This window comes from Petromyzon marinus, chromosome 27 (genome assembly GCF_048934315.1).
Source record: "Petromyzon marinus isolate PM22_M1 ecotype Great Lakes invasive population chromosome 27, UKy_Petmar_22M1.pri1.0, whole genome shotgun sequence".
Classification (NCBI taxonomy): Eukaryota; Metazoa; Chordata; class Hyperoartia; order Petromyzontiformes; family Petromyzontidae; genus Petromyzon; species Petromyzon marinus.
Genome location: NC_133693.1, coordinates 13,695,078 through 13,722,171, shown reverse-complemented (window position 1 = coordinate 13,722,171; position 27,094 = coordinate 13,695,078). Strand labels below are relative to the sequence as shown.

Below are 27,094 nucleotides of genomic sequence, written 5' to 3'. Positions count from 1 at the left end.
CAAATTTGTTCTTTGAAACAGAGCGAGGAAGGAGAAAGGGACGGGGGCTAGTGAGTGCCCGCCACAGGTGGAAGTGTGTAGAGAGATAGAGAGAAGGAGTGCGAGTGGAGTGGAGGAAGAGGAGTGAATAAATGGCGAGCAGCCCTGAGTAAGAATCTGGTCTCCGTGTGATTCTCCCTGAGTAAGAATCTGGTCTCCGTGTGATTCTACAATACCCGGGGTGTCCAGAAGTTCTATTCTACACATGTAGCACCTATGAAGGCTGGTAAGGCACACGATGGGATGGGTGGTAGCACCATGCCTGGACAACTTTCTCTCCTTAGTGACGATGTTTACACACTGCACCAGGGACTCATTGATGCTGAGTAAACCTAGGAGAGGCCCAAAACCGGTTCAGATAATCGTTACTAGTGCTGGCCATGAGCGGGAATTTTACTTGAGTTGCCGGGTTCGTAGTGCAGCATACGAACCACTACACTACTGCTCCCCACACGTACTACACATACCACATGCGTACACAAGCATGTTCTAACCTGTGCTCCATCCCTGAGCTTCGGGTTGATCTCGCCGAGCAGTGAAACTCCGTCGCTCCAGAACCCTCCAAAATCCTCTGTAGGTTGCGCTCAGTAATCCCTCCTCCTACAGTCACCAGAAACCCAGCATCATGCAGATTATTCGCAAGCACTTCAGTCACAAAGCCATTATGAGTCTATTCACGTGTTCTCTGGTCTAAACCAGTGTTCTTCGCTAATTTTCAGAGGTGAGCCACTTTCGCCAAAAACCATTTAGGTTTGACAGCATGATGGGATATTTTCACATTTGTGTATTGTCAGGGGCCGCACGTCAGGGTCGCTCTAAAGGCCACCAGGGGATACCAGTGGTCCACAGGCCTTGCAATGAAGAACACTGCTCTAAATTATGGACCATATTGTGAGCCACTGTAGTCTGCGTTCCTTTAATGGAGGAGGAACATCAAAACTGTATGAACTCTCCTGAAGCCCTCTCGTGGCTAGCAAACGTCAACATTGGCATTTAGCTCCTAAACAGATTGTCATAAGCAAGAACAGGATGTTACGAGTTAATCCTGTACAGTTGCCAATATGTTTTTTTAAGATTCTGGTTTGGATGGCACTTGCCACTGTGAACCCTGCTGGAAATCAAATTCCGGTGACCGGGTTCACAGCAAACTGATACCCAGTGCACCCCCTCTAGCATCACGTTTGAGTGGCCGTATGGATATGAGCAAGTCATTTCACCCATGGGACCTGGGTCTGTTCCGTGACCTCCTGCCAGCGGGCCTTTGACACTGCATATGGCCCCAAGGTGCACCTAGCATGGCACAAGCGCCGTGGTGGTGTCATCACTAAGTGGCGGTGTTATGGATAACAGTGAATACTTGTGAAAGGAATCGTGAGTTGAACGGATCAGACTCATTGCCAATATCAGAATCAGAATCTTTATTTAGACTGGAGGAGGAATCCGATGAGCTAAGAAGCTCTTTTTTGCAGATGTGCAGTAGGGATGGGTCAGCAAGTTACAACAACCAACAATACAAAACACGATAACAGTGCAAAATAGAGAAAAGGTAAGCAAGTCACTAAACATAAATATATTTTAAAAATAAAGTATGAGTACAAATTTCATAAGCACTAAAATTTATGCTTTGTCAACACTACATGGGAAAGGCAAAAAAAAACAAAAACTGTCTCAGACCACACCAAGACAACACACAGTCATAGTCCCTCAATGCAATTTCACATCAACTTTGAACTATCGATATCTGGGAGTTAAAAAGGAATGAAACGGGCGTCCAACTTGTTGCCCGATTTTACTGGAGCCGACACCTTGCCCAGTGACTTATTGAATTTATCTTGCATTGAACACATTTGGTAATTTTAAAAATGACCTTTAACTTTTAACACTGACTTTTTTTTTCTTCCAATATACAGCAGATACATTCATAAAAAAGACAAATTTGGGTTAAGGTCCACGAACAGACTAAGATTTATTCTGGGGAAGCATTTTTGTAAATATAACTTAGTACTAGGTATTTATAAAACCATTCTATAGCTGTAGATTATCTGTGGCCATTTATTCTGTAATTTGAGTTGTGGACAAATTGTGCTGACAAAAATGAAGTACAGTATCCAATAAAATGTGTACGTGCCACGTTGGTCTAATGCTCATGATGGTGTTTCTATTGAGCTGCTCATCACTCTCGTAGCTGAAGGCCAATGTAACTGCAAAATCTGTCACTTGGACGAATGCCTGGAGAGAAACGCTAGAATCGCAACGGCACTTTCCAAGTCTTCACCCCCCCCCCCCCCCCCCACTTGACAACGCTAAGCAACACACGTGTTTTACATTATATGTGCTGGAGTGTTAGGTGGGCCACCTCTCCCCCCCATAAGCCCTTACCATCCAGTCTGTCATGAAATGCAGTTCTGTGCTTACCTGGCACCACAATTAGTCGTCTGTTTGCCTACAGAAACATGACACAATTCAGCAGTCACGTTTAGACATTTCATTTACTACACATTTTCACCAAAAAAACCTGTTGTGACTTCTGCATTTTACAAATTATTATTAGTATCAGAATCAGAATCTTAGTTAATCTTGGAGGAATCCGATGACCTATGAAGCTCTTTTTAACAAATGTCTAGTATGCGATGTATTCAACCATGTCTGTGGGAGTAATCATACAAATTCTCATTTTCTTTGGGTCTTTCGGTAAAGTCATGTAGATAGGTTGAAAGAAAATAACAAAAAAACTACGATGTTTCGATCACAACACAAGTGATCGTCATCAGGAGGAAAAAACAGTAAAGCTGCTGAGGCAGACTGTTTTAAAGGTTTAGAATGGGTGTAGCCCAAGGGTCATAAACAAAGTGGGCAGGGCTAGTGATGTTAGAGATTAGCATGTTAATGTAAGATCGGAGGACGACGTCCAAGTCAGCACGTAGGTGGCTATGTTAATGTGGCTATGTGTTAGCCACCTCGCGCGCTGACGCGGCAGCGGCTCTGCGATCTTACACAAACATGCTAATCTCTCACTTTAACATAGCCACCTACACGCCGTCTTGGAAGTTGGGCGACACCCATTCTAAACCTATAAAACAGTTAGCTTTACTTTTTTACTCCTCATGACGATCGCTTGTGTTGTGATCGAAACGTCGTAGTTTTTTGTTATTTTCTTTCAACCTATCGACGTGACTTTACCAAAAGACCCAAAGAATATGAATTCCTGCAGTCACGAAAGCTTTAAGTCAAGATTTCGTACAATTCGCGATGACAAAATAACTTGATTTTATGTTTGATGGTCATGCACATTATTGAGGTGATTAATACTTTGCTATTGCAACAGTCATGCTTTACCTCACCAGTTAAGAGTATATGGGTAGTTAAGAAAAGATTAGTTTACAGAGATTAAGGCCGGATTAATCGTAGCGGTGTAGCTCAGCCTTGGCTTTGGAGCAGAGCCCTTGAGCTATAGCTGAGCCACTCAAGTCTGACATCGCCCTGTCCATGAGAATGATAGGTCGCACATTACGACAATGGCTCTAATGATGATGATGAGGCTAGTACAAAATATGGGATTCATTATTATGTGGATAGCGATAATGATCAAGTTGGTTGTATTGACGTTTGCAGTCATGATAAATGGGCCACTGGAGGTGATGATACCATACTCCAGATGATGGCCATGGGTTAACTGACGATGGGACCGTTAATAATGATGTATAACTCGTCATAATCATTAAACTAATGTGTCGAGTAAGACCAAAGACGTTATTTCTAAATATGACATAGCTCGGTGAAATCCTTCACCAAAACCTCACCCTTACCCCCTCAACGCAGGGTCGCACTAGTCCAATTAAAAGCATAATACCAACATCATCAACAGCCTTAGATGTAGGCCTCCCCAAGCAGCTGTTGGGGTGCTATGGGGAATAAACACATGGCACGGGAAGGTGTGGTTCACCCACACCTTGGTGGCTACAACAACGTCCGCTAAGACTCCACCCCCTGTGGGTATAAAGTGCGGGGAGCCATGGAGCTTGGGGCAGAGTGTTGGGCCCGAGGCTGAAGCAACCAGTGAAGAAAGAAGGCCAGCTAGGTGAGACCCTGGAACTCCAGTGACCGCTGCCCTTTTCAGGGCCGGCACAGCAAGCCAGTGGTGCGGCCCCAGAGCCCCAGAGTCAGAGTCCTTCTAAGGGCCGGTCTGGTCGGCGGGGTGCCGAGATCTGTGCCTAACCAGGGCCAGATCTGATAGCCTCCCTTAGAGCCCTACCAGGAGGAACTGGGAGCCTAGAGCTTAGGCTAGAGAGCCTGGGGTGTGTTCCTGAGTTATACGGGTAAAGGGGCCGCTACCCCTTCTAGTGTAACCCTTGTTAAGGTTTAAATAAATAGTGCTGCTTCTACTCTGCCGTCTCCATGTCCTGGAACCCACTACACAGCTATAAGAAGAAAGGGCTGGTCTCTGCCAGGATATGTTGTCCTGAGTCCAGTGCCAGATTATCCTAGCAGCAAAAGTAACATATGCTAAGGGCCTCGCACTTTAAAGGGACTGTGTTAAATGCTTTCAAGCTATCAATTCCGGTTCACTGATTCTGCACTTGCTCTATTACTATAGTACTATACTGCCTTCAACATTTATGAACGACTGGGAGTTTAAGGTTAGCGATTTGTCATATTATCTGGCTGTATAGCAAATTAAAAAATACAATTACTTTACTATGCAAGTAATTTTTTTTTTTTTAGGGCCCCTTTATAACATATGCTACAGGCCCCACACTAGCTTCATCCGGCACTGCCTAAGTTTGGATAAAGATATAACCCATTGATATACGGGCATACCTCTTATAGCACACAGGATGCGTTCTTAGTAAATAGAGCACTATACTAAACAGCGCTATAGGAAGTCACTATAACATGGTCCCAATAGACATGGGTACCGACAGCGCTATACTAAACAGCGCAATAGGTTACTCTAACATGATTCCAATGGAGATGTGTACTGACAGCACTATACTGATGATGGGCTATTCAATCTGCGGAAGATGCAAGCCAAAACCAGAGTGGAGGAAGTCACTGTTTGAGAACTTTTGTTTGCTGATGACTGTGCTCTGGCTGCTGGCTCAAATAAAGATCTACAGGACAGTATGGACCACTTTTCCTCACACTGAGCCCACCATCTTTGTGAATGGGCAAAAGCTTTCAGCCGTTGACAAGTTTACGTACCTTGGTAGCACTCTGCCTCGCGCTGTGCACATAGATGATGAAGTTAACATCAGGATTGTCAAGGCCAGTGCAGCCTTTAGACGTCTACGTGACTCGGTATGGGAAAGGACTGGCATCAAGGAGGAGACAAAACTGAAGGTCTACCAGGCTGTTGTCTTACCAACTCTTCTGTATGGGTGCGAAGCCTGGACAATCTACCAGCGCCATGCCAAGAAATTGAACCATCTCCACCATAGCTGTCTGAGGAAACTGCTGAGGATCAAGTGGCAGGACATTCCCTGACACTGAAGTCCTCAGCAAGGCCAATATCCCCAGAATCCACACCTTGCTTGCGAAAGAACAGCTTAGATGGACTGGCTACGTGACCAGAATGCCCTGCGCGAGACTGCCAAAACAAGTCTTCTTTGGCGAGCTGAAGAATGGCAAGCGAGCGCAAGGTGGCCCCAAAAAGCGCTACAAGGACACCCTGAAAGCTTCCTTGAAGAGCTTTGGATTTGACCTGAAAAGTTGGGAACCCCTAGCTCAGGACCGACCTGCCTGGAGAAGAAAAGTACAGGATGGTGCAGTCCTCTGTGAGAGCAGAAGCTCCTGTGCTATCTTGAAGAGGCAGCAGCGCAAATCTACCAAGGACTTGTGGCTGCACCTCAGAGCTCTACATCCTCCCTGACCTGTCCAGTGTGCCACAGAGAATTCCCGGCTCGGATTGGACTGTTCAGCCATCTGCGCACTCATCAAAACCCAACAAAATTACAAACGTGCCATGGCCATCATCAACTATGATGGAAGAACAAGAGAGAAACAGCGCTATAGGAAGTCACAATAACATGGTTCCAATGGACATGCGTACCGACAGCGCTATACTAAATAGCGCGATAGGTTACTCTAACGTGGTTCCAATGGAGATGTGTACTGACAGCGCTATTTTTTACTTATGAGCAATATCTGAGGGCTTCATTGGGGTATCAGTAATAGCCTTAATAATGGTATTGTACACATGATATACGTATTTAAGCATTTTATAAATAATAACTTTTAATGATAACGACATAGAAACTACAATAACGTATGTAGTCAAAAGTGCATTCAGTAGGAGCTTGTGGAAGATTAACCAGTTTGCCGTAAACACGTTCCGTGGAAAGCTGTACAGTACGAACCAATGAGATTACTCGATCCACGGATCGCCACTGAAGCGATGCAGTGATTAACCCTCGATGAATCGACACTCTAACATGGCTGTTGGATTGACTATGAGCAGAATCAATACAACAGACACCTCGATTCAGGTTCCACAAGACCAGATATGGGCAGAGACACACCCCGGCAAGCAGAGACACACCCCTACAATCAACACCACGCCTACTTTCTTCCATATATGGGCTGATCCACGCAGGAATTTTCTGGGACAAAGAGCGTTATAACAAAACGGCGTTATTATAGGAGGCAGCACTATAAGAGGTACCTGTTGGACAAGTTTCTTTATGAGCGGTAGCCCCTCGAGTGCGGTGTTTTCACATCCGCTCGTCAGAAGGCGTTTGAAGCCAAGAGAAATAAGTTCTTCGAGAGCTTGCATGGGGTCCAGGAGCATATCAAATGCTGAGAACATCGGGGTCACAAGATCCACAATGGGAAAGCACAGTAAACGGTGACTATAACAAATGTGATGGTGTGTTGGTTACAAGCTGATACGCATTAACGGACATTCCTCTCCCAGTGATTGTAGCTGTCACTTGCCTACTCAAGGCGAGTATGCAGTGGCAAGATATTAACTACTTCGCCTTGTATACAGGAGGTCATGAGTTCGACCCTGAACGCCTGGATATTTGGAGTTTGCATGTTCTCCCTGTGGTTGCATGGATTTTTCTCTGGGTCCTTCGGTTTTTCCCTCCACATTTAGAAACATGTGTTTAGAGCATTTGGTTCAAGCAAGCCTGACCATGGCTGAGACACTACATGTCAAAATCAGTGCAGTTGAATCCACTATAATTGTATCGATTCAATGCTGCTAAAATGATGCACTCCCAGACCCTGTGGTTAACGGTAAGTGTAAACAATACTTCATTTTCACGTGGAGGGGTGAATATGTGAAGGATATATATTGTCCGCTTATCTTTTTTGTTATTAACAAATAACTGCGGCGGAATGCTTACAGCATGTTTATATTTCTCACCTCTGTGAAACGTTGCAGGGAGGGGTCGTGAACGAGCTGAAATATAAGCAAGGAGTGTTAGCACAGAAACAATGCTCAACATGTCGTTTAGCTATAACATGAATTATATTGATGCAAGTTGTAATTACCGATAAAATGTCACTCGAATTGTAAATGTTGTGGGTTTACTCTCCAACACACCGGTGTGCTGAACTAGTCACGAATTGGCACGTTTTGTCTACTTGACAAACCTTACTAATTGTCTGTGTCGGATGGTGGCCGGTTTAACAACACATTTATACGTGATCTAACCCAAAAACCCCCCTCTGCTATGGATATTGGTCACGAAAACCTACGTGTTAAACTATAATGAAACATACCAAAATTGTATATATTTATCAATTACATTATTTATTATTCATACAATTGTAGTGACATCACGGATGTCACTATTTGGTGCCGGCCCGAGAGACGCATGGCGTGCGATGTATTGCCATCGCGGACACCCCATACATGTGGGTGTAGTACCATCCCTAAAGGGGCTCGTTGAGTGCCGATAGAGAGCGCTGAGTGGCACCACGCTCGGCGTGCAGTGCTGTCCCCTATAGGAGGGGGTGTGAGGGTGCCGGCCATGAATAGGGTTAATGTAGGCCATGACACACTGGTTGACCCTGGAAGGCACGTGACGGGTAAGATCGACACAGGGGCCCCAAGTGGGGGGCTAGGGGTGGTCACGTGTCGGGCGAGATACTGCTAGAGGATTCGAGAAGGTGGTCGTGGCCAAGTGCAGGGCCAGTCACGACCCGTGAGGATATAAACCGGGTCCCCAGAGGAACCGGGGTTCATCGTTGCTGTTATCCTGAAGATCTACGATCTACGTTCTACGTCGGAGAAGAGTCACCAACATGTGGACCTGGACCCAAGCTGGGGTCCTGTCCATTGTAGCGACTCCCAGTGTGATTAATGTAGTTAGCCTGGTGGTCCACCACCATAGGTTGTTATCTGGTAAAGGGGCAGTTACCTCTTTGTGTTGGTGTCAATAAATGTGTTGCCTCCAAAGAGTACGTCTGCGACTCAGTTGAATACACTACACAGTTAACGATCAGTTTGTACATAATAGGGTTTTTCCCCTTTTTTTGGCAACAAAACTGAAACCTTTTTACAAGGATTCATGTCTGCATTAACCACTATACCTGCAGTCAAAATGCAAACAAAAAACATACTATGATAATATATGCATTGTCCTTGAAACTGATTGGTCCACACCTTTTTTCTACTTTGCACTCTTATTATTTTTGTATTATTTGTTGTTGTAACTTGCTGACCCCGTGCCCCTACTGCACATAGCTCATCGGGTTCCTCCTGCAGTCTTAAATAAATATTCTTATTTTGATTATTCAAAATGTCCAGGGTATAGATCACCATGAATGGATCACACAAGTTCTAGGTTAAAACTAAAAAGCTGTGACTCACTCATCAGAGTGGTTCAGCATTAAATCCCCTTGTCTGGATGTTGACCATATTTATAGATATGTAGTGACATCGGGGATGTCACTGTATGGTGCCGGCCCGAAAGGGCCATGGCGTGCGATGCATTGGCATCGTGTACACCCCGTGGTGGGTGTAGTACCAGTCCTAGCGGGGCTTGGTGAGCGCTGGGATAGCGCAGGCACGATGCATAGTGTGCAGTGCAGTCTCCCACGAGGGGGAGCGGGAGAGTGTCAGCCCAAGGACAAGGTTGCCTCGGGCCATGACACTCTGGTTGACCCTGCAGACACGTGATCTAGAGTATCCACAGAGAGGTCCCCAGGTGGGGGGACTAGGGGGTGATCACGTGTCCGGGGAGAGCTCTCGAGAGGGATCGAGGGGGAGCTAGAAGGCTCCAGAAGGCGGGCGGGGCCAGGGGCAGAGCGGTCCCGACCCGTGGGGGGATATAAGGCAGGTCCCTGAGAGGGACCGGGGTCGCGGCATTCGAGAAGCTGGAAGCTCTACGTCTCAAGCTGGAAGCTCTACGTCCTATGAGGCATCAACACGTGGTCGCGGACCCGAGTGAGGGCCCGACCCTTCGTAGCAGTAACTCCTCTGTATAGGGTAGTTAGCTGGGTGACCACCACCCTAGGCTGTATCTGATGAAGGGGCAGTTACCCCTTTGTGTTACGTGTTACAAATATGTGTTACCTCTAAAAGGAACGTCTGCGACTCAGTTGGACTCACTACATATACAGCAGGCACTTTATCGATACTCACAGAGTAGCTCACTGCAGATATCGTGATGAATGGTGCCCAATTCAGTGAGGGCTCCAAATACTATCCCGTCAGCTCCTCCAATACAAGCCTGCTGGATATCCGCACGCATCACCTCCACCTCGTGCTCAGAGTACAGGAAGTCTCCTCCGCGTGGGCGAATCATCATAAACACAGGCAGCTGTGTGTGCTGCTTTACCACCTGCAGCAGGCCTGAAGAAGAGACCATTAGCAAAACATGCAGCATATTATTTACAAGAACCAATTGTAGAAATATGCAGGCAGTCCCCGAGATACCAACGTCCGACTTACAAACATCCACACTTTTGAACGAACTGCCATAAGATATTATAATTATGATTTTTAACCATCCGACTTGCGAACGTTCGGCCGTACTTATGAACCGAATCGTGGAACTATTTTGTATGGTGGAGCGATCCTCTGCTAGATGTAATGAGTTCCAGCATAATGTACAATGCCCCTTCTGACAAGCAAGCCAGCATGAGGACTCAAAGTTCAATGAAAATAAAACAGATTATTTTCATGTTACTTTATTTTTATGTCACTACACATGTAAATGATACGCAAATTTCGTTGTATTTATGGGTTTAACAACGCTTCCCTTTTTGTTGACTCGTAACACGTTTTATACCACTGGCCAATTTCCAAGATACTCATTATAGGAAACAAACTTTACAGGAGAACCTCGGAGATCGAACGCACCAGAACTCGAACAAATTGGTGTTCGAACGATATTTCCGAACATTTCTTGCCCCGGAAACTGAACGAAGTTCGGAGGTCGAACGGGCAATCGCGACTTGAAAGAACCTGTACGGCTGAGATGCGTATGGCCAGCGTGCATGATGCTTGCCCAGACAAAGGTTTTACCGTATGAGAGGCTCAGTTAACACGTAGCTCTCACCCAGTGCAGTTACCCAACGTTATTATGGAAGGGAACTCCCCTTCCAAACAATAACACCACCACCTCCTCCTCACCACCTTCCACTCAAGCCATCAACTCTCCTTACTACAGGTAAAGTGAAGTTCAATGTTAATTTATTTCATTTATTCCATATATTTCTTCATTTATTCCATTTATTGTTTCTTGGTTTTTTGTATAATTTTATGCATGTAATTACTGTAAACTTCGTGTAAAAATGCTTTATAATGAGAGATGTCTTGTGTCTGCAACCAATTAATGTAATTTACATGAATTCTTATGGGCAAAATTAATTCGGTGTTCGAACAAATCGGTGTTCGAATGGCTTTCTGGAACGAATTAAGTTCGATCTCCGGGGTACCACTGTATCCGGCTTTAAATTTAGATATAGCTGGGTACCTAGTTAAGGCATCTACCAGGCTAATACAACATTCTTCAATCCTTTATTTGGTGCACTCCCCACTTTCAGACACAGAGACGTATAAGGTGTGACTGTTGTAACTTCAAGTCACACAGGCACTGACCCATGTCTTGTAAAACTCAGTGTTTCAAAGTGCTTGGTCCAGTGTTCCATATTTGTAAACAATGCTCTACTGTCTCCATGCAATCCTCTATATACAAATAAGTTGTTATATATTTAATACTTCAACTGCTTTGCAGCGACAATTCCGCCCACTGGTAATTTCATCCTATACAGTAAAACCTTGGATTGCTAGCATAATTCGTTCCGGAAACGTGTTTGTAATCCAAAGCACTCGTATATCAAAGCACTCGTATATCAGTTGTGATCACGTGACGCTCGGCAGACAAAGCATATACGTACTACTCGTATTGCAAGACCTCGCTCGTTGATCAAATTAATATTTATTTAAAATGTTTGCTCGTTTTGCAAAACACTCGCAGACCAAGTTACTTGCAATCCAAGGTTTTACTGTGCTTACCGGGTAAGGTGAGCTTTACCCGGTGGGAAAAACTAGGTAAGACCGTAGGCTTCCAGTTATTGTAGCGGCTTAGTGCGTGCTCCGTCCACTGCTGCCCTGAGGGAGAGACGCACTCTATACACTGCTGCCCTGAGGCAAAGCCGTGCTCTGTCCACTACTGCCCTGAGGCAAAGCCGTGCTCTGTCCACTGCTGCCCTGAGGCAAAGCCGTGCTCTATCCGCTGCTGCCCTGAGGGAGAGCCGCGCTCTCTCCACTGCTGCCCGGAGGCAGAACCGCGCTTTCTCCGCTGCTGGCCTGAGGGAGAGCCGTGCTCTCTCCACTGTTCCCCTCAGACAAAGTTGTGCTCCGTTCACTGCTGCCCTGAGGGAGAGCCGTGCTCCGTCCACTGCTGCCCTGAGAGAGAGTCGCGCTCTCTCCACTGCGGCTGCCCCGAGATGTCGCAGGCGCTGCCCCAGAGCAAGGAGGCGCTGCTGCAGTCGTTTAACAAGCGGCTCAAGGAAGACGTGCGCTCCATCCTGGAAAACTTCACGGAGATCGTCAAGACGGCCAAGGGTCATGAATGAAGAGTCCCATGTGTGGGCTTCAGTGGGGCCGTTTGGTCGGGCAGCAGAGACACGAGAGGCCAAGAAACGACATTCCAGTAGTGGGCTGAGCTCAAGGAGGGCTAGCTCGAGCACCATCCTGCGGCAGGGAAAGCGGTACAGCCGAACCCGCAGTAGCCAAGAATCTGCTGTCCCTATCTGGGGGGGGGGGGGGGTGCTGTTCAACCCTAGTACATGGGCGAGAAGCCGTGCATATGTGACGAGTGCGGCAAGACGTTTTCTCGCGCTCGGCCTACAAGTATATCTATTTTTTCTTTTCCGCTTGTGTGTTAATCTGTGTGTACCTCGGATATTTTAAAGATGGCAATTCCCCTGCTTTGTATCCTACTGCTGTCCCTCCTGGCCATATCTAGTGCCACACTCAACTCTACAAACGGCTACCCTCGTTACTTTGCATCCATACTTGTTGCTCGATTTGCCACTACACCTGCAAATTAAACAGCTTATAGACACTTCTACACTCCATCATTATTGTATCCTTTTAAACCCCATCTTTGTCCCATTACTTCACCAGCACTTCTTCCAAACTTCATTCTGCTCTTAAAAATAACACCATTTGCGAGCTGCTGCTATTCGTCAAAGGTTCGCCGCTCTTCATCCTTTCACAGAAAATACTTGTGCAAACTATTAATTCTACTTTTCTTATTTCTGGGTGGTATTGAGTTTCATCCTGGCCCAAATGTAAAGAACTCGTATAATTCTGTAGATTTTTCTGGCAGAAAAGGTGTTGGGTGTTCTACATGTCAACATCAGAGGGCTTGTGATTAAATTAAGTCAACTAAAACTAGAAGTGGCAAATCTTGACCGAGACATTTTTTGCCTAACAGAAACATTTCTCACTCCTGACGTCAATGATTTGCAGATTACGATTGACAACTACAACCTTTTTGGGCTTGACCGAGGATCTAAAGGAGGTGGAATTGCCATCTATGTTCGTAACACTATTGCATGTTCACCAGCTCACTCCTTGCTTAAAAAGTGTTGCTTTGAAGGTTTGGCTCTCAGAATAACTCTCCCAAATAATCAACAGATATTGGTAGTGTGCTGCTATAGACCGCCTAATGGGAAGGATGTTGAAGCTGCATCTGCACTGAGAGAGCTTTTTGGGGGCCTCCCTAAAGGTGAAATAGTTTTAGTGGGTGATCTAAATTGGAATTGGCTAAACCCGCCGGCCGTGGCCATAAACTCTGCAGATGAATTTAACCTGTTTCAATTAATAAATGTTCCCACAAGACCCAACCTAAAACATCCGGGACAGTCATCTCTGCTTGACGTCCTATTGACAAATGCCCCTCACAATTTCGCACTGATTGGTGTCCTGGGTAATAACCTACGTGATCACTCCTTAATTTTTGGGGTGAGATCATCATCCAGACCCAAAGCCCCCCTTAAATTGGTTGAGAAGCACTCTATGAGACACTTCTGCACTCAGGCATTTACTAATGATGTGCTTCACTCAGATATTGACAAGGTCTGTGATATCCCCAACCTGATTACGGCTTGGGAGACCTTCAGGTACACGTATCTCCAAATTCTTAACAAACATGCTCCGTTGGTTAGATTTAAAACTAAAGGCAACCGCCCACCATGGTTTAGCCTTTGATTACAAAGCTCATGAAAACTAGGAACAAGGCTTGGGCATGTGCTCACAAAAGTAATTTGGTCAATGACTGGCTAGAATACAGGATTTTAACGAATAGATGCGTCCAAAAAATCAGGCATGCAAAAAATGCCTACTTTTCCTCCACTCACCTGGAATCACATGGAAATGCCAGGATCGAAAAGGCATCCAAAACAGATAATCTGCCCGTTGAACTTAACCGAAATGGGAAATATTTTTCAGATCCCAAGAAAATAGTTGACAATTTTAACCTTAATTTTTCTGAAGCTGGTAATCTTTTTTATGTATTGGGCATCACCCCTGCTCATGCAAATTCCTACACCCCTGTCCAAACATTAAACGAATTTAGTTTCCAGCCAATCCACGAAAATAATGTTCTGAAACAACTGTCCTACCTCAAAGGGTCCTCCTCTACCGGAGCAGATAGTATTCCCGTCTTTGCTCTACTAACTGTTGGTCACCTAATATACAAACCTATAGCCTATATTTTGAACCTGTCCATCAAAGAAGCATCAGTTCCTCTAGAATGGAAACATTCCTATGTCCGTCCACTTCACAAAGGGGGCCCTAAAGATGATCCAGATAACTACCGACCTATCTCAAAAATTATTGAACTACCAAATTAGCAGTTTCCTGTCCACCAACAATCTACTACATCTAAAACAATCTGGGTTCCAGAAAAAATACAGCACCACATCTGCTGCATTAGACTCTCTGAATCACATTTACAGTAGCCTTGATAATAAGCAGTACTGTGCCTGTCTTTTTCTTGACCTGTCCAAAGCTTTTGATACAGTAGACCACACACCCTATTTGGTAAACTAAGTTGCCTCGGTTTTTCTGAAAACGCAGTAAAATGGTAAAAAATATTTAACTCTTTTCTCGCACCCCAACTGTGTTCACAAATGGTTGGAGGTAAAACAGTGTTAAGATAACACAAGGGGTTCCACAGGGTTCCATCCTCGGCCCCCTCTTGTTCTCTCTATATGTGAATGACTTGGGCACTGACCTGGATCATTCCAGGGTAAATCTTTTTGCAGATGACACGATACCGATTACTGCTGGCCGCTCTCCAGATGATGTGATTGCAGGGTGATTTCAACAAACTACAACATCAGCTAGTTGCTCTTAAACTAGTCCTGAATACCTCCAAAACCAAGGTGCTATGCTTCTCACCAGGACTAAAGCAGGAAGTTATTTTCCCCAATTACATGCCTTAAATAATTATCAAATAGAGCAAGTCAAGATCTATAAGTATCTTGGGGTTATCCTGGATTCAAGACTGAATTTTGAAGATCACATTGATCATATTGGTAAGAAGACAAAAATAAAAAATGGTTTTCTGTATCGACACAAGCACTGCTTCCCCCTTATGTTCCATTTGGAATTGATAAAAGCTACCATACTGCCTTTACTTGATTAATGTGACATCGTGTATAAATCAGCCCCAAGTACTGTACTGAAGAAGCTTGATTCCATCTATCACTCGGCCTTAAGATTTGCATTGAACTGCCCATATAGGACTCACCACTGTGATCTCTACAGTCGGTCAAATTTAACATCTCTTAATATTCGATGGCTTGTGCACCAGATTTTATTTATTCACGATGTACTTACAAAAAAATCCACAGACTACCTGCTGGATCTCCTCTCTGTTTCAAAGAACAAATTTGACCTCAGGTCTTCGCTCATTTACCAGCTTCACATTCCCTATTGCCGTACATAATCTGGAGGAAGGGCCTTTGCTATTGATGCCCCCAGGGTCTGGAATGCTATTGCCAACAAACTGCAACTTGAATCACTACCTATGAGATCTTCACTCAAAACTGCTCTAGAGGAGTTGTACACCCCTAGCTGCCACTGCTATTCAGTGGCCTAAAATAAAATAAAATGTTTCAACTCCGGATGACCGCTGCAAAGTATTACCTGTATTTTGATTTAGTGTGCTGATCTTAAAGGTGCATTGAAAAATTTGATACTCCGACTAATGCTCCTGTTGTTGTGGAGTGACTCATGCAGCCAGATATGGCTCTAGGGTTTGGTGTTACATGTTGTTTATGTCGTTTATTGTGAAAATTCGGTCACAGTTCCTATGATCACTGTTACATTGCTTTTATGGCTTTATTTTGGTGATGTCGAAAACGTTTTTTGGTTTGGCCATGTTTGTTGTAGTATGGAGTTAGACTGATGCCCTTAATCTAAGTTGTCTTGTGGTTGTTGTTGTTGTTTGACTTGCATCCCACTGATATTTTTGCACACAGCATTGGTGTACGGTGCTTTTTCAGGAATATTTTGCTGTTTTTTTCCTGGATTTTCTGTTTGCACAGTCACATAGTCACTTTAAGATGTTTTCTTATTCATGTTTTTTGTTTGTTGCGGTTGCACCCGATTCAAGAGCCGAATGGCTCACAGGGCTATACCAAATAAGTGAAACTGAAAACTGAAACTGAAAAAATGTGTAGTGACATATGACATCACTACCGTGTCGGCTCGGTATGGGGGCTGTAGGCGGGTGTGAAGGGGGTCGTGTCAGGCTGTGGCACTCCGCATGAACCCAATAGGACACGTGACCGGATAAAGGGGGGCCAGGGGCCCCAGGGGGAAGCTTGGAGGTCACGTGGTTGGGGGCCCGGACCTTCCCAAAGGATTGAGAAGGGGGGCGTGGCCTGGGGCGGAGCCGGCCATGCCAGAGCAGTTATAAGCGGGATGTGAACGGGGAGCGGGGCTGTTCTACTCTGGGATGAAGACGCCATAAGTCCTCAAGTCTCTGATCGTCGTTTGTGACCGAGCAGCCGTCCCCCTGCCTTGGTCACGCTATGTAATGCTCCCGAGTGTTAGTGAGAGTAGGAACCATGGTCACCACCTCATGTATAGTGTCCATGTTAATGTTACGTGTTAATAAATAGTGTTGCCTCCAAGTTGAGTGTGCACCTCAATCGAACCCATTACAACTGGTGACAGAAGTGGCACAATTTTTTTTTCTAAGTCTAGACTTAGCTATAGTGAGGCGATATGTTCACATATTGCAGGCAACCTACCAGACACTCCTTGGGTGATGAAGACGACGTGGAAACCATCCCTCCGACAGCCCCGGGGATGGCCGTCCCGGAAAGTTCAGACGAGACTTCGCCGCCAGCGGAGCAGCGTTGTGCGACTCAGGCGGCCGCGTCATCGCCATCCAAGACTTGCCGCCCTGCCCGCGCCCGCCTTGCTGAGCTGCTGGGCGCCGCGGCCGTGTTGGTCGCCGAGCTCGACACCGAGGAGCACGCCGACGGAGAAGGCAGCCCCGGGGCCATGTGGCATCGACCTCGCTGCTACTGCCGTCCACACGCGCGACTCTCCCACCACGCCGCCCGACCGCTCGGCAGCCATTTTGGCAGGAACGCGCGATGCGGAGCCCGCCATTTCCCCCCTCCCGCCGGCCTCGCCATGGAACATTCCAGTGCTGCAACGGCGACTCCCATTCGTCCGGGAGTTCATAGCGGCAGGCGGGGACTGGGAGCCGTTCAAACGCCACTTCTCCGCGAACTGCATATTGGCAGGCTGGACCGAGGCGGAGGCGTTGAAGGCGCTTCCCACTTCCCTTGACGACGAAGCTTTGGTGGCATTTTATGGCATCCCGTCAGAGAAGAGGACCACGCTGTCGCAAGCCTTCATGCAGATGGCCGCGGTGTACGACCTGCCATCGAGCGTTCGACACAGATTCGCTGAGCGAAGGCGAGGGGAAGCCGAGACACCCCTCACTTTCCGTAGTGCTCTGCTGTCCTTGGCGCAAACAGCGTTTCTGAAGATGGAGCCGGCGGGAATTGATTGATTGGTCCTGGAGCGATTGCTGGCGTTGGCGAAGGAGTTAAATGTCGCCTTGCCAGCTACGGAGGAGGACGATCCGTTGTCCCTCACGATTGCCCGATGTATTCACTCACCCGAATCTAAAGCGACGAACGGGGCTGGTGGTGTGCACTGCGTCTGCGGAGGTGCTCGATGCGTCGGAAGAGGACGAGCCCACTCCAGCTTGTGCCGCGGTCGACAGCGGAGGACGGAGGCGCGATGCGGAGCAACGAGGGAGACACGATCGTCCTCGGGGGACCTTCCCTCGTCCGGGCTACAGCCGCATCGTCTGTTACAACTGCGGGCTGCCAGGACACATCTCCTCGGGGTGCCGCGCTGCACGTTGAGGACGGTTCGGGCCGCCATCGTCGTCTTCCCAAGCGCCATCGACTTCAAGGGGCCCTAAGGCGAGTCACGGTGCACCACACATTTGGCCCTCGTTCCCACCTCACCCATCTCATCCTCATGTTGATCCACGTTGTTTGTCCTCGTTGGATCGCGGCGCGTGAAGGGTCGGTTGTGTCAGGTAAAGGCTGGCCGCTCCGAGCAGCCCAATGGTCGCAGCTGGCCCACCGTGTTGTTGCTGTAGCAGCAGGATCATTGGCAGTCATTGGTACGATACAGGCGGTGGAAGTGCGGGTGCTCATCGATACGGGGGCATCCGCCACCATTATTTCTGAATTGATCTTTAATATCTTTCCGCGGGGTTGTCGTTCCTTGCGCCCCATTACTGTTCCGTAATATGCCGCTAACGGGGGATCGTTAGGCATTATAGGCCAGATATCGGCAGAAGTGGCCATTGGCGACATTAAATTGGAAGGGCCTGTGCTGGTTTCCGCCTCCCTGGCCGTTGCCTGTCTGCTGGGAACAGACTTTCTTGGTAAAATGCCCCTGAAGATTTTGACAGACCAAAGATGTTTGGGCCGTCGCATTGCGTTCTTGTCGTCCCCCACTCATCTGCATACGGTTAACACGACCATCCAGGCGCTAGCTACCGTCACGGTTACGATTCCCCCCAGAGCGCAAATGCTCGTCCCCCTGCCGCTGCGTAAGCCGCTCGATGGAGAGGCCACCGTGGGAGGGGTTGTGCTGGGACCCTCTAACAGAGCAGCCTGGGGGATGACGCTCATGGGAGCTCAGACGCTGGTCTCGAGGGACCAGCAGCCGTTCATTCAGATGCTGTTGGGCCGGACGTGTCAGTTATACAGGCGGGCACAGTGCTCGCCCATGCATCGGCTGTGAAGGTAGACGATAACGTAGTGGGGGGTGTAAGGGTCATGCCAGACACGGACCAAGGGCTAATTGGCAAGGACACATGGGCAGGATGCCCTCTGCTCTGAAAATCAAAACTTGTCCGGCGTCCAGAGGTCCGTGCTGCGCGCGCTGTTGCTCGAGTTTGGGGACATTTTCAGCAGGGATAAATTTGATATTGGTAGCACGACCCTCCTGAGCCACCATATTGACACAGGTGACTCTGCCCCCATTCGGCAAAACCCTTACCGCTTGAGTTCTGCAGAAAAGGAACATGTGCGCCAGGTGGTCGACAAAATGTTGGCCGCAGACGTCATTTCCCCATCCACGAGCCCATGGGGTGCTCCGATTGCGCTCGTGAAGAAGCACGACGGGAGTTTACGCTTTTGCGTCAACTTCCGCAAGCTTAACAAAGTATCTGTGGCGGACGCGTACCCCTTGCCACATATGGATGATTCAATGGACGCGCTAGCAGGGGCACGGTTTTTCTCGACGCTCGACCTGCTTCCGGGATTCTGGCAACTGCCCTTGGATGATTGCTGAAAGCATAAGACAACTTTTTGCATGCCGCAAGGTTTATTTGAGTTTAACTGGCTTACGATGGGCCTCCACTCGGCCACGGCGATGTTCCAGAGGCTCATGGAGTTGGTCCTGGCAGGACTTCAATGGGACTCCTGCCTGATATACTTGGACGACGTTATCGTGTTTAGCCGCACATTTGATGAGCACTTGGTCCAGCTATGCGCTGTTTTTCTTAAAATGCGAGCGGCTAACCTCAAATTTAAACCTCAGAAATGCAACATGTTGCAAAAGTCTGTTCGGTACCATGGGAACAGTCAGCGAGTCGAGTATTGCGACAGATCCTGATGAAACTGCGTGCGTGCGCACGTGGCCAACCCCCAAGTCGGTGGGTGAGGTGCGTAGCGTTATCGGATTTGCATCCTTCTACCGCCGCTTTGTGCCCGGGTTCGCCTCCATTGCCAATCCCCTCCACGCACTGATAGCAAAGGGCCAAAAATTTAGATGGGGAGCAGACGAAGAGGCCGCATTTGTTGCGCTCCGCGATGGGCTGGTGGGCGCTCCCCCCCTCAGATACCCAGATTTTTCATTACCATTCATCCTTGGATACTGACGCTAGCAACACGGGCATTGGCGTAGTGTTGTCCCAGGTGGTGAACGAGGTGGAGAGGGTTGTAGCGTATGGCAGCAGGGTGCTGTCCCCGGCTAAGCAACGCTACTGCGTGACGCGTCGGGAACTGCTCGCCATAGTTTTCTTCATACAGCAGTACCGGCCCTATCTGTACGGCAGGGGATTCGACGTGCGTTCCGATCACGCTGCCCTCCAGTAACCATCCGGCCAGCTCTCCTGCTGTTTGGAAATCCGGGTGTCTTACCATAAGGGTGCGTGGCACACTAATGCGGACGCGCTTTCACGGCTTCCCCTGGGCGACGAATGTGTTTGCCTTTCGGGTTCGGGCCGCTGCAGATTGCTTGCCGCGGCTGTGCCTCCTCCGGTTGTCACGTCGGCAGGTACCTCCACCCCTGATATTCCCGGCGATCTCGGCACACGCGATGCTTCCCTGGAATTGAGCCATGACGAATGGGGGCACCTCCAGGCGGAGGATGCCTCTCTATTGAAATTGCGGCGCCGCGTCAGTGATCCGGGCGACGGATTGAGCCGATGCAGGGTAGCTCCTGTCATTCTCAGGGAAGGTCTTTTAATGTGTTGGGACGGCGGCTTGCAACGCTAAAGTATCGTGGTACCTACGAGCCTCAGGGGCAGACTAATTTTGGCCATCCACGAGCAGCTGTTGCATCTGAGAGTTCACAAAACCCTGGCTACCCTTAAGCTTGATTTTTTTTGGCCCGGAATGTCCTGAAGGGTTGTGTGCAGTGTGCTCGCCGCAAACCACCATCTGCTAAGTGCTGTCCGCCCTTGCAATCTATCCGGGTTTCCCGTATCAACGAGCTTGTCGCACTCAATATATTGGGACCTTTCCCCATCACAGCCCGGGGTAATAAATATTTGCTGGTGGGTGTGGAGTATTTCTCCCATTGGCCTGTGGCTTGGCTGCTCCCCAATCAATCGGCCGCCGCCATCACCGAGGCATTTCTGCTAGGGGTACTTGCAGCCTACAGAATGGCTCCGCACGTTTCCACTGGCTACTCGCCATTCTTTCTAATGTACGGGAGAGAACCAAAGCCCCCCATTGACGTCCAGATAAATATGGCTCCTAGGAAGCCGAGGGTTACCATCTCGGAACCTATGCGTTTTACCCTTCAATGGGTTTCGGAAACACGCGAGGCTTCGAAAGAAAATTCCGCCTCACAGCAATCGGCCAACGAACGTCTAAGGGGCCTTCACGTGTCAGATAAACAGTGGGCCCCGGGGGACAGGGCTTGGCTGCACTGCCCTCAAGTGCCTGTGGGCACATCCCCCAAGTTGTACAGACCCTGGCGGGGACCGGTTAAGGTGATACGGGCCGACCGGCCACAATGTGTTAAGATCCGGTTCGGCCGTCGGAATTGGTTTGTGCATCCGTCCCGCCTTAAGGCTTTTGTCACTCTCCGTCACATCCCTTCATCTCCAATCCATGAAGACCGAGTGTCCGGTGTCCTGGGCGAGCTGGGGGGCGCACCTATTGAGGTTGTTGCTCAAGGTGGTTCTGCGGTCCAGCCCACAGGACGGGAGTACGTGACTCCCTCGACGCCGTCGGCTGCTGCTCCTCCGGACGCTCTGATAGGTGCGGAGCAGCTGCTGACTAGCCATTCTCCGCCGACACCGTTATCTCCTATGGAGGGGCCGCACCAGTCGGCAAGCATTAAAGTCCCTCCCGGGGCTCCCAGGGAGCTTAGGCCCACCTCGCCTGGAGGTCCGGCCACGCAAACTCATTCTAAGACTGCTCGTTTTGTATGACTCTCACACACCTTGCTGGTTACCTACACCGCCGGTCACACAGTCACGCTCACGGGTCATGGAGGTGATTGGCTAAACCTGAGTTTTTATTGGACTGTGCGCGCGTGATTATTCAGGGGTGCACCGTGCTGTGAGGGGTAAGCGAGTTAACCGGTTCATGTACATTTGTTGTTGTCGTTAATTCCCGTACTTCCATGCATTCTTCCCTCCTTCCCTCCCTCGCAGTATTTGTACATATGAGGCGTAAATGATGACTCGGAGGCAGATCTTCATGTAGGGGCTTACGCCAGTTGTTTTATTAAAGACCTTTCTTCACACACGACTCCGTGTACTGCACACTCACTGCCTACACTCCACACCCCAGGGGAAAGGTACTGGGGATTCCCTAGCACACCCGCAGGCTATCCTAGCCTGGTGCTAATTTCCCCCTACCCCAGGGTCCCATCGCTCCCCCAGGGGAAGGGTACTGGGGAGGTCCCTAGCACACTCACAGGCTACCCTAGCCTGGTGCCAATTTCCCCCTACCCTGGGTCCCGACTTCCAGCCTTCACGTTCCTGAACACGTGACGGGTTCCAGCTTAAATCCCCCAGGGGGACATGACGTCACCGTCCCGCCCCCTGTGCATGACGTCACCATCCGTGACGTCATCGTACCAGAGGGCGAGCGTGACATGACGTCACTAACTACTACTCTACACATATGTTATTCGCGATATTTATTGTCGGTCGTCGGTTATTTATTGACGTTGTTTTTTGGGAGGCACACCTTTCCATTTTTCCATAGTTGCGTTACAACCGGGACAGCTGTGTGTTACATGGGGGGGGTTATGTAGTGACATATAACGTCACTACTATGTCAGGACTGTACGAGCGTAGGGACATATGACGTCACTACCGTTTCGGCTCGGGAAGGGGGCTGTAGGCGGGTGTCATGGGGGTCGTGTCAGGTTGTGGCATTCCGCGTGAACCCAAAAGGACACGTTACCGGATAAAGGGGGGCCAGGGGCCCCAAGGGGAAGCTTTGGGGTCACATGGTTGGGGGCCCGGACCTTCCCAAAGGATCAAGAAAGGGGGTGTGGCCTGGGGCGGAGCCGGCCACGCCGGAGCGGTTATAAGCGGGGCGTGAGCGGGGAGCGAGGCTGTTCTACTCCGGGATGAAGACGCCATAAGAAGTCAAGTCTCTGATCGTCGTTCGTGACCAAGCAGCCGTCCCCCTGCCTTAGTCATGCTATGTAATGCTCCCGAGTGTTAGTGAGAGTAGGAACGGTGGTCACCACCTTATGTATAGTGTACGTGTTAATGTTATCTATATATATACAAAAAAGTCAAAAGTTGTGTGTGGGTTTGTGGTGGGGTTTGTGTGTGGGTTTATGGTGGGATTTGTGTGTGGGTTTGTGTGTGATTGCGCGCTTGGCTCTCCAATGGTGGGGTTTCCGTAAAAAAAAAATAGCCAGGTACCACGCTGCAAGCCCCGCGGTGAGCAAGCGCTATTCCTTTTTTACATCTGTCAACTTGAAATTAGTTTAATTCGTGATTTAGTGCTATTTTAGTGCACTTTCTTAATTAATTAATTATGACGCGTGCACGGCCATACCAACTCACGCACCTTTAGTGGGGAGGACGGCCCATGCCAAGTCGCACGCCTTCGGTGGGAGTGAGGGGGACATTTTCTTTCGTGTGAAAAATCCTACAAAAATACACTAAACGCTCAGGTAAATTCTTCACTGTCTCATGTCCCCCCCACCCCGATGCGTGCAGTTATTACTACTATACAGTCGGTAGATGCTACCACTATAGGCCGTAGATATTACCGCAGAGTGGCAGGAGACATTGTGGATGGGGGGGGGTGGGGGGGGAGTCAGGGGTAGCAGCCCAACCCCAGCCTGCCAAGGTGCCACCTCGGCCGGCTGGACAAACTAGGCGAGGCCGGAGGCTCTGAACGGGACGAGGCCTCACCACGCCACTCTGTCAGGTGAGTACTTTGTACTATAGAGTTGATAAATACTTCATTAGACCTCCTTTGCCAGTACCAAAATAAAATAATAGGGTTTTTCCCCTTTTTTCTGGCAACAAAACTGAAACCTTTTTTTCCGAGGATTCATGTCTGCATTAACCACAAAACTTGCAGTAAAAATACAAACAAAAAACACACCATCATAATATATGCATTGTCCTTGAAACTGATTGGTCCACACCAAGGGACAGCTTTCTTTTGAGCCTCGACCCAATTGGTGCTCGACCAGATGACGCCAAAAGGCGCACAGCTCAAAGACAATGCACTATCAAAGTAATGAGGGCTCGGGGTGAGCATCTACATCATTAGACCTTGTTCTTGGTTCTTTTGGTAAAGTCACGTAGAATGAGAATAAAACAATAAAACAAAATAAGACAGTAAAAATTCTCATGACGTTTCGGCCACAACACAAGTAGCCTTCTTCAGGTGAAGAAACAGGTCTGTACGGAAGATAGAGCTCGAATGGACGCTGTCATGTATGGACCGCGTTTATTCAGCTGTGTGGGCGGAGTTAAAACATGAGTCTGTACGTCACCAGCATCACCTCCGGAGCGGGGGGGGGGGGGGGGGAGGGAGGGTGGGGCTAGGAACACAGGCAGAGAGGAATGCAAAGAACGCGCCTATCAAGCTGTGTGGGCAGAGTCAGAGCCCGAATGTCATCAGCATCAAATGCAACTACACCGAAGAGGGGGGGAGGGAAGAGGGGGGCGGGGAACACAGGCAGAGAGGAATGCAAAGAACGCGCCTATCAAGCTGTGTAGGCGGAGTCAGAGCCCGAATGTCATCAGCATCAAATGCAACGACACCAAAGAGGGCGGGGGGGGGGGCTGGGAACATAGGCAGAGAGGAATAAAGAAAAGTGAGCAGGTAAAGCAAGGTGCGCTGTTGTGTCCTGAGCAGCTTCATGACTATGCTATAAAATGGACTACTATACAATAAAATATTATATCTTCCAATCTAAACTACATAGTATGACATCATATCATAGACAAATTCCACCTTTGAATTATACAATGCGTTACTTTACAATACCCTATATTTTAGATTATAAACCATTTGACTTGTGATATTACACTGTCTTATTATATGAACCCAACTATATACCACACTGCTGTATATTCTCTATGCAATTACGATGCTATATATTGCCTTATGAGTTATGTTAAATATTACAATGTTATACTATTAATTATTAAACTACATGTTATAAACCATACCATTGACCATGGTGTGAGAAGTATTAAGAGGGAGTGGCAGCGAAAGGGCTGTGGTCTGAAAGTCACCGTAAAATACAATCATTTAAGAACCGAAATGGTTTAAAACATATTTCCAATGGTTACTAAGCCAGAATCCATCTTCTCGGTTGAAATTGTCTCTGTGCTTGTACATGTGGATGGCCTCATGAATGAATCTCTCATGGTAGCCGGTTGGTTTGCAAAGAACCTCCGTCTTGGAGAAGTCAATGTCACGTGAGCCCACTGAATTATAACAGTGATCTGCCACGGCAGAGGAGTTCGTCCTACCGTGTTTCAAGTCTGCTTTATGTTCGCGGATGCGGTCCGAGATGTGTCGTTTGGTTTCTCCAATGCAGCTGCTACCACAGAGGCACCTTAGTTTGTAAACGCCCAGGTACTGTATGTCTGGAACAGCATCTTTTACAGATGGAACCAGATCACGGATTTTATGTACTGTGTTGAATCGGACCTGGATCTTGTGTTTGTTCAGGATTTTGGAGATCTTTTTTGTGACCCCCGCAATGTAGGGTAAGGTGATGGTTTTGAATGGTTCCTCAAGGGGATCCTTCTTCATGACTGGAGTGATGGCTTTGCGGATTGTGTAGTTGGAGTAACCATTAGCCTTGAGAGCTTGGTGTATGTGTTTGAGTTCACTGGCAATGTGATCCTGGTCGGAAATGCTTTGGGCTCTATGGTATAGAGTCTTGATGAGGGAGTTCTTCTGGGATGGATGGTGGTGGGAATCCGGTTTTAAGTAAGCATCCGTATGGGTCACTTTCCTGTAGACCGAGTGGCTCATTGAACGAGCAGGTCTCCTTTTAATTAAGACATCCAAAAAGGGTAGCTTGCCTTCTTTTTCGACCTCCATGGTAAATCTGATGGCTGGGTGTATGGAGTTGATGTGATCGAGGAATTGGTCTAGAGCAGGTAAGCCATGTGGCCAGATAACAAAGGTGTCATCTACGTACCTCTTCCATAAAACAGGTCTGGCGTAGAGTGGCAGTCTGGATGGCGTTTCAAATTTTTCCATGAACACGTTGGCTACAACTGGAGATAGGGGGGAGCCCATTGGGGTGCCATCAGTCTGTTTGTAGAAAGTTCCATTCCAGGTGAAGTATGTGTTGGTTAAACAATGTCTCACAAGGTGGGTACCTCCGTATGCAGTCCTTGATGAACCAGGTCTTCAATGATTGCGATGGTGTCAGGTTCCAGAACTTTGGTGAATAAGGACACCACGTCAAAACTGACAAGCAGGTCGTCTGGGGACAGGGAAATGCCCTTGATTGTCGATACCAGGTAAGTAGAATTTAGTACCGCAGAGGTGGTTTTTCCAGTGAAAGGTCGCAGTATATCAGCCAGAAAACGCGCCAGTTTGTAGGTGGGGGAGTTGATAGTGGAGACAATGGGACAAAGGGGTGTATCTTCTTTGTGTATCTTTGGAAGGCCATATAATCTTGGTGGTCTGGCAGCAGAGGGTTTCAACTGTTTGGTCTGATCAATTAATGCTGTTGAATCAGAGATGATTTTGTTCATTTTGGTAACCAGGCTGTTGGTGGGATCTCTTTTTATTTTTGTATAGCTGCCATCGTTGAGTAGTTCTTGAATTTTGTTGTTATATTCTATTTTGTCCATGATGACAGTGGCATTGCCCTTGTCGGCTGAGAGGATGACAATGTCATCTCTCTTTTTTTAGATAATTCAAAGCTCTCATCTTTGCTGATGTTACTAGGTGGCATCTTAGCATATGTAGGTATCCCCCCCCCCTTGTGAGACATTGCTTAACCAACACATACTTCACCTGGAATGGAACGTTCTACAAACAGACTGATGGCACCTGAATGGGCTCCCCCCTATCTCCAGTTGTAGCCAACGAGTTCATGGAAAAAATTTAAACTGACGCCATCCAGACTGCCACTCTACGACCGACCTTATGGAAGAGGTACGTAGATGACACCTTTGTTATCTGGCCACATGGCTTACCTGCTCTAGACCAATTCCTCGACCACATAAACTCCCACCCTGGACACTCTCTGTTTCAGCTACTCCCCTCCGGCAGAAGGCTTCGGTCCATCAGGACCAAAACCTCACGCCATAAAAACAGTTTCTTCCCATCT

At 48.0% G+C, this 27,094-nt stretch overlaps 1 protein-coding gene across 3 annotated transcripts in view; it reads right to left on the bottom strand.

The window, feature by feature from the left end:
* The window catches only part of CUTC (cutC copper transporter), a 45,771-nt gene that overhangs the window by 3,828 nt on the left and 14,849 nt on the right, over nt 1-27,094 (bottom strand). For all 3 annotated transcript variants that reach the window (XM_032961488.2, XM_032961490.2, XM_032961489.2), the window contains exons 4-8: nt 9,635-9,844; nt 7,409-7,444; nt 6,701-6,834; nt 2,455-2,482; nt 534-639 (exon numbers count right to left, since the gene is read on the bottom strand). In XM_032961488.2, coding sequence (XP_032817379.1) covers nt 534-639; nt 2,455-2,482; nt 6,701-6,834; nt 7,409-7,444; nt 9,635-9,844 — 514 coding nt within the window. The remainder of the gene's footprint in view (nt 1-533; nt 640-2,454; nt 2,483-6,700; nt 6,835-7,408; nt 7,445-9,634; nt 9,845-27,094) is intronic.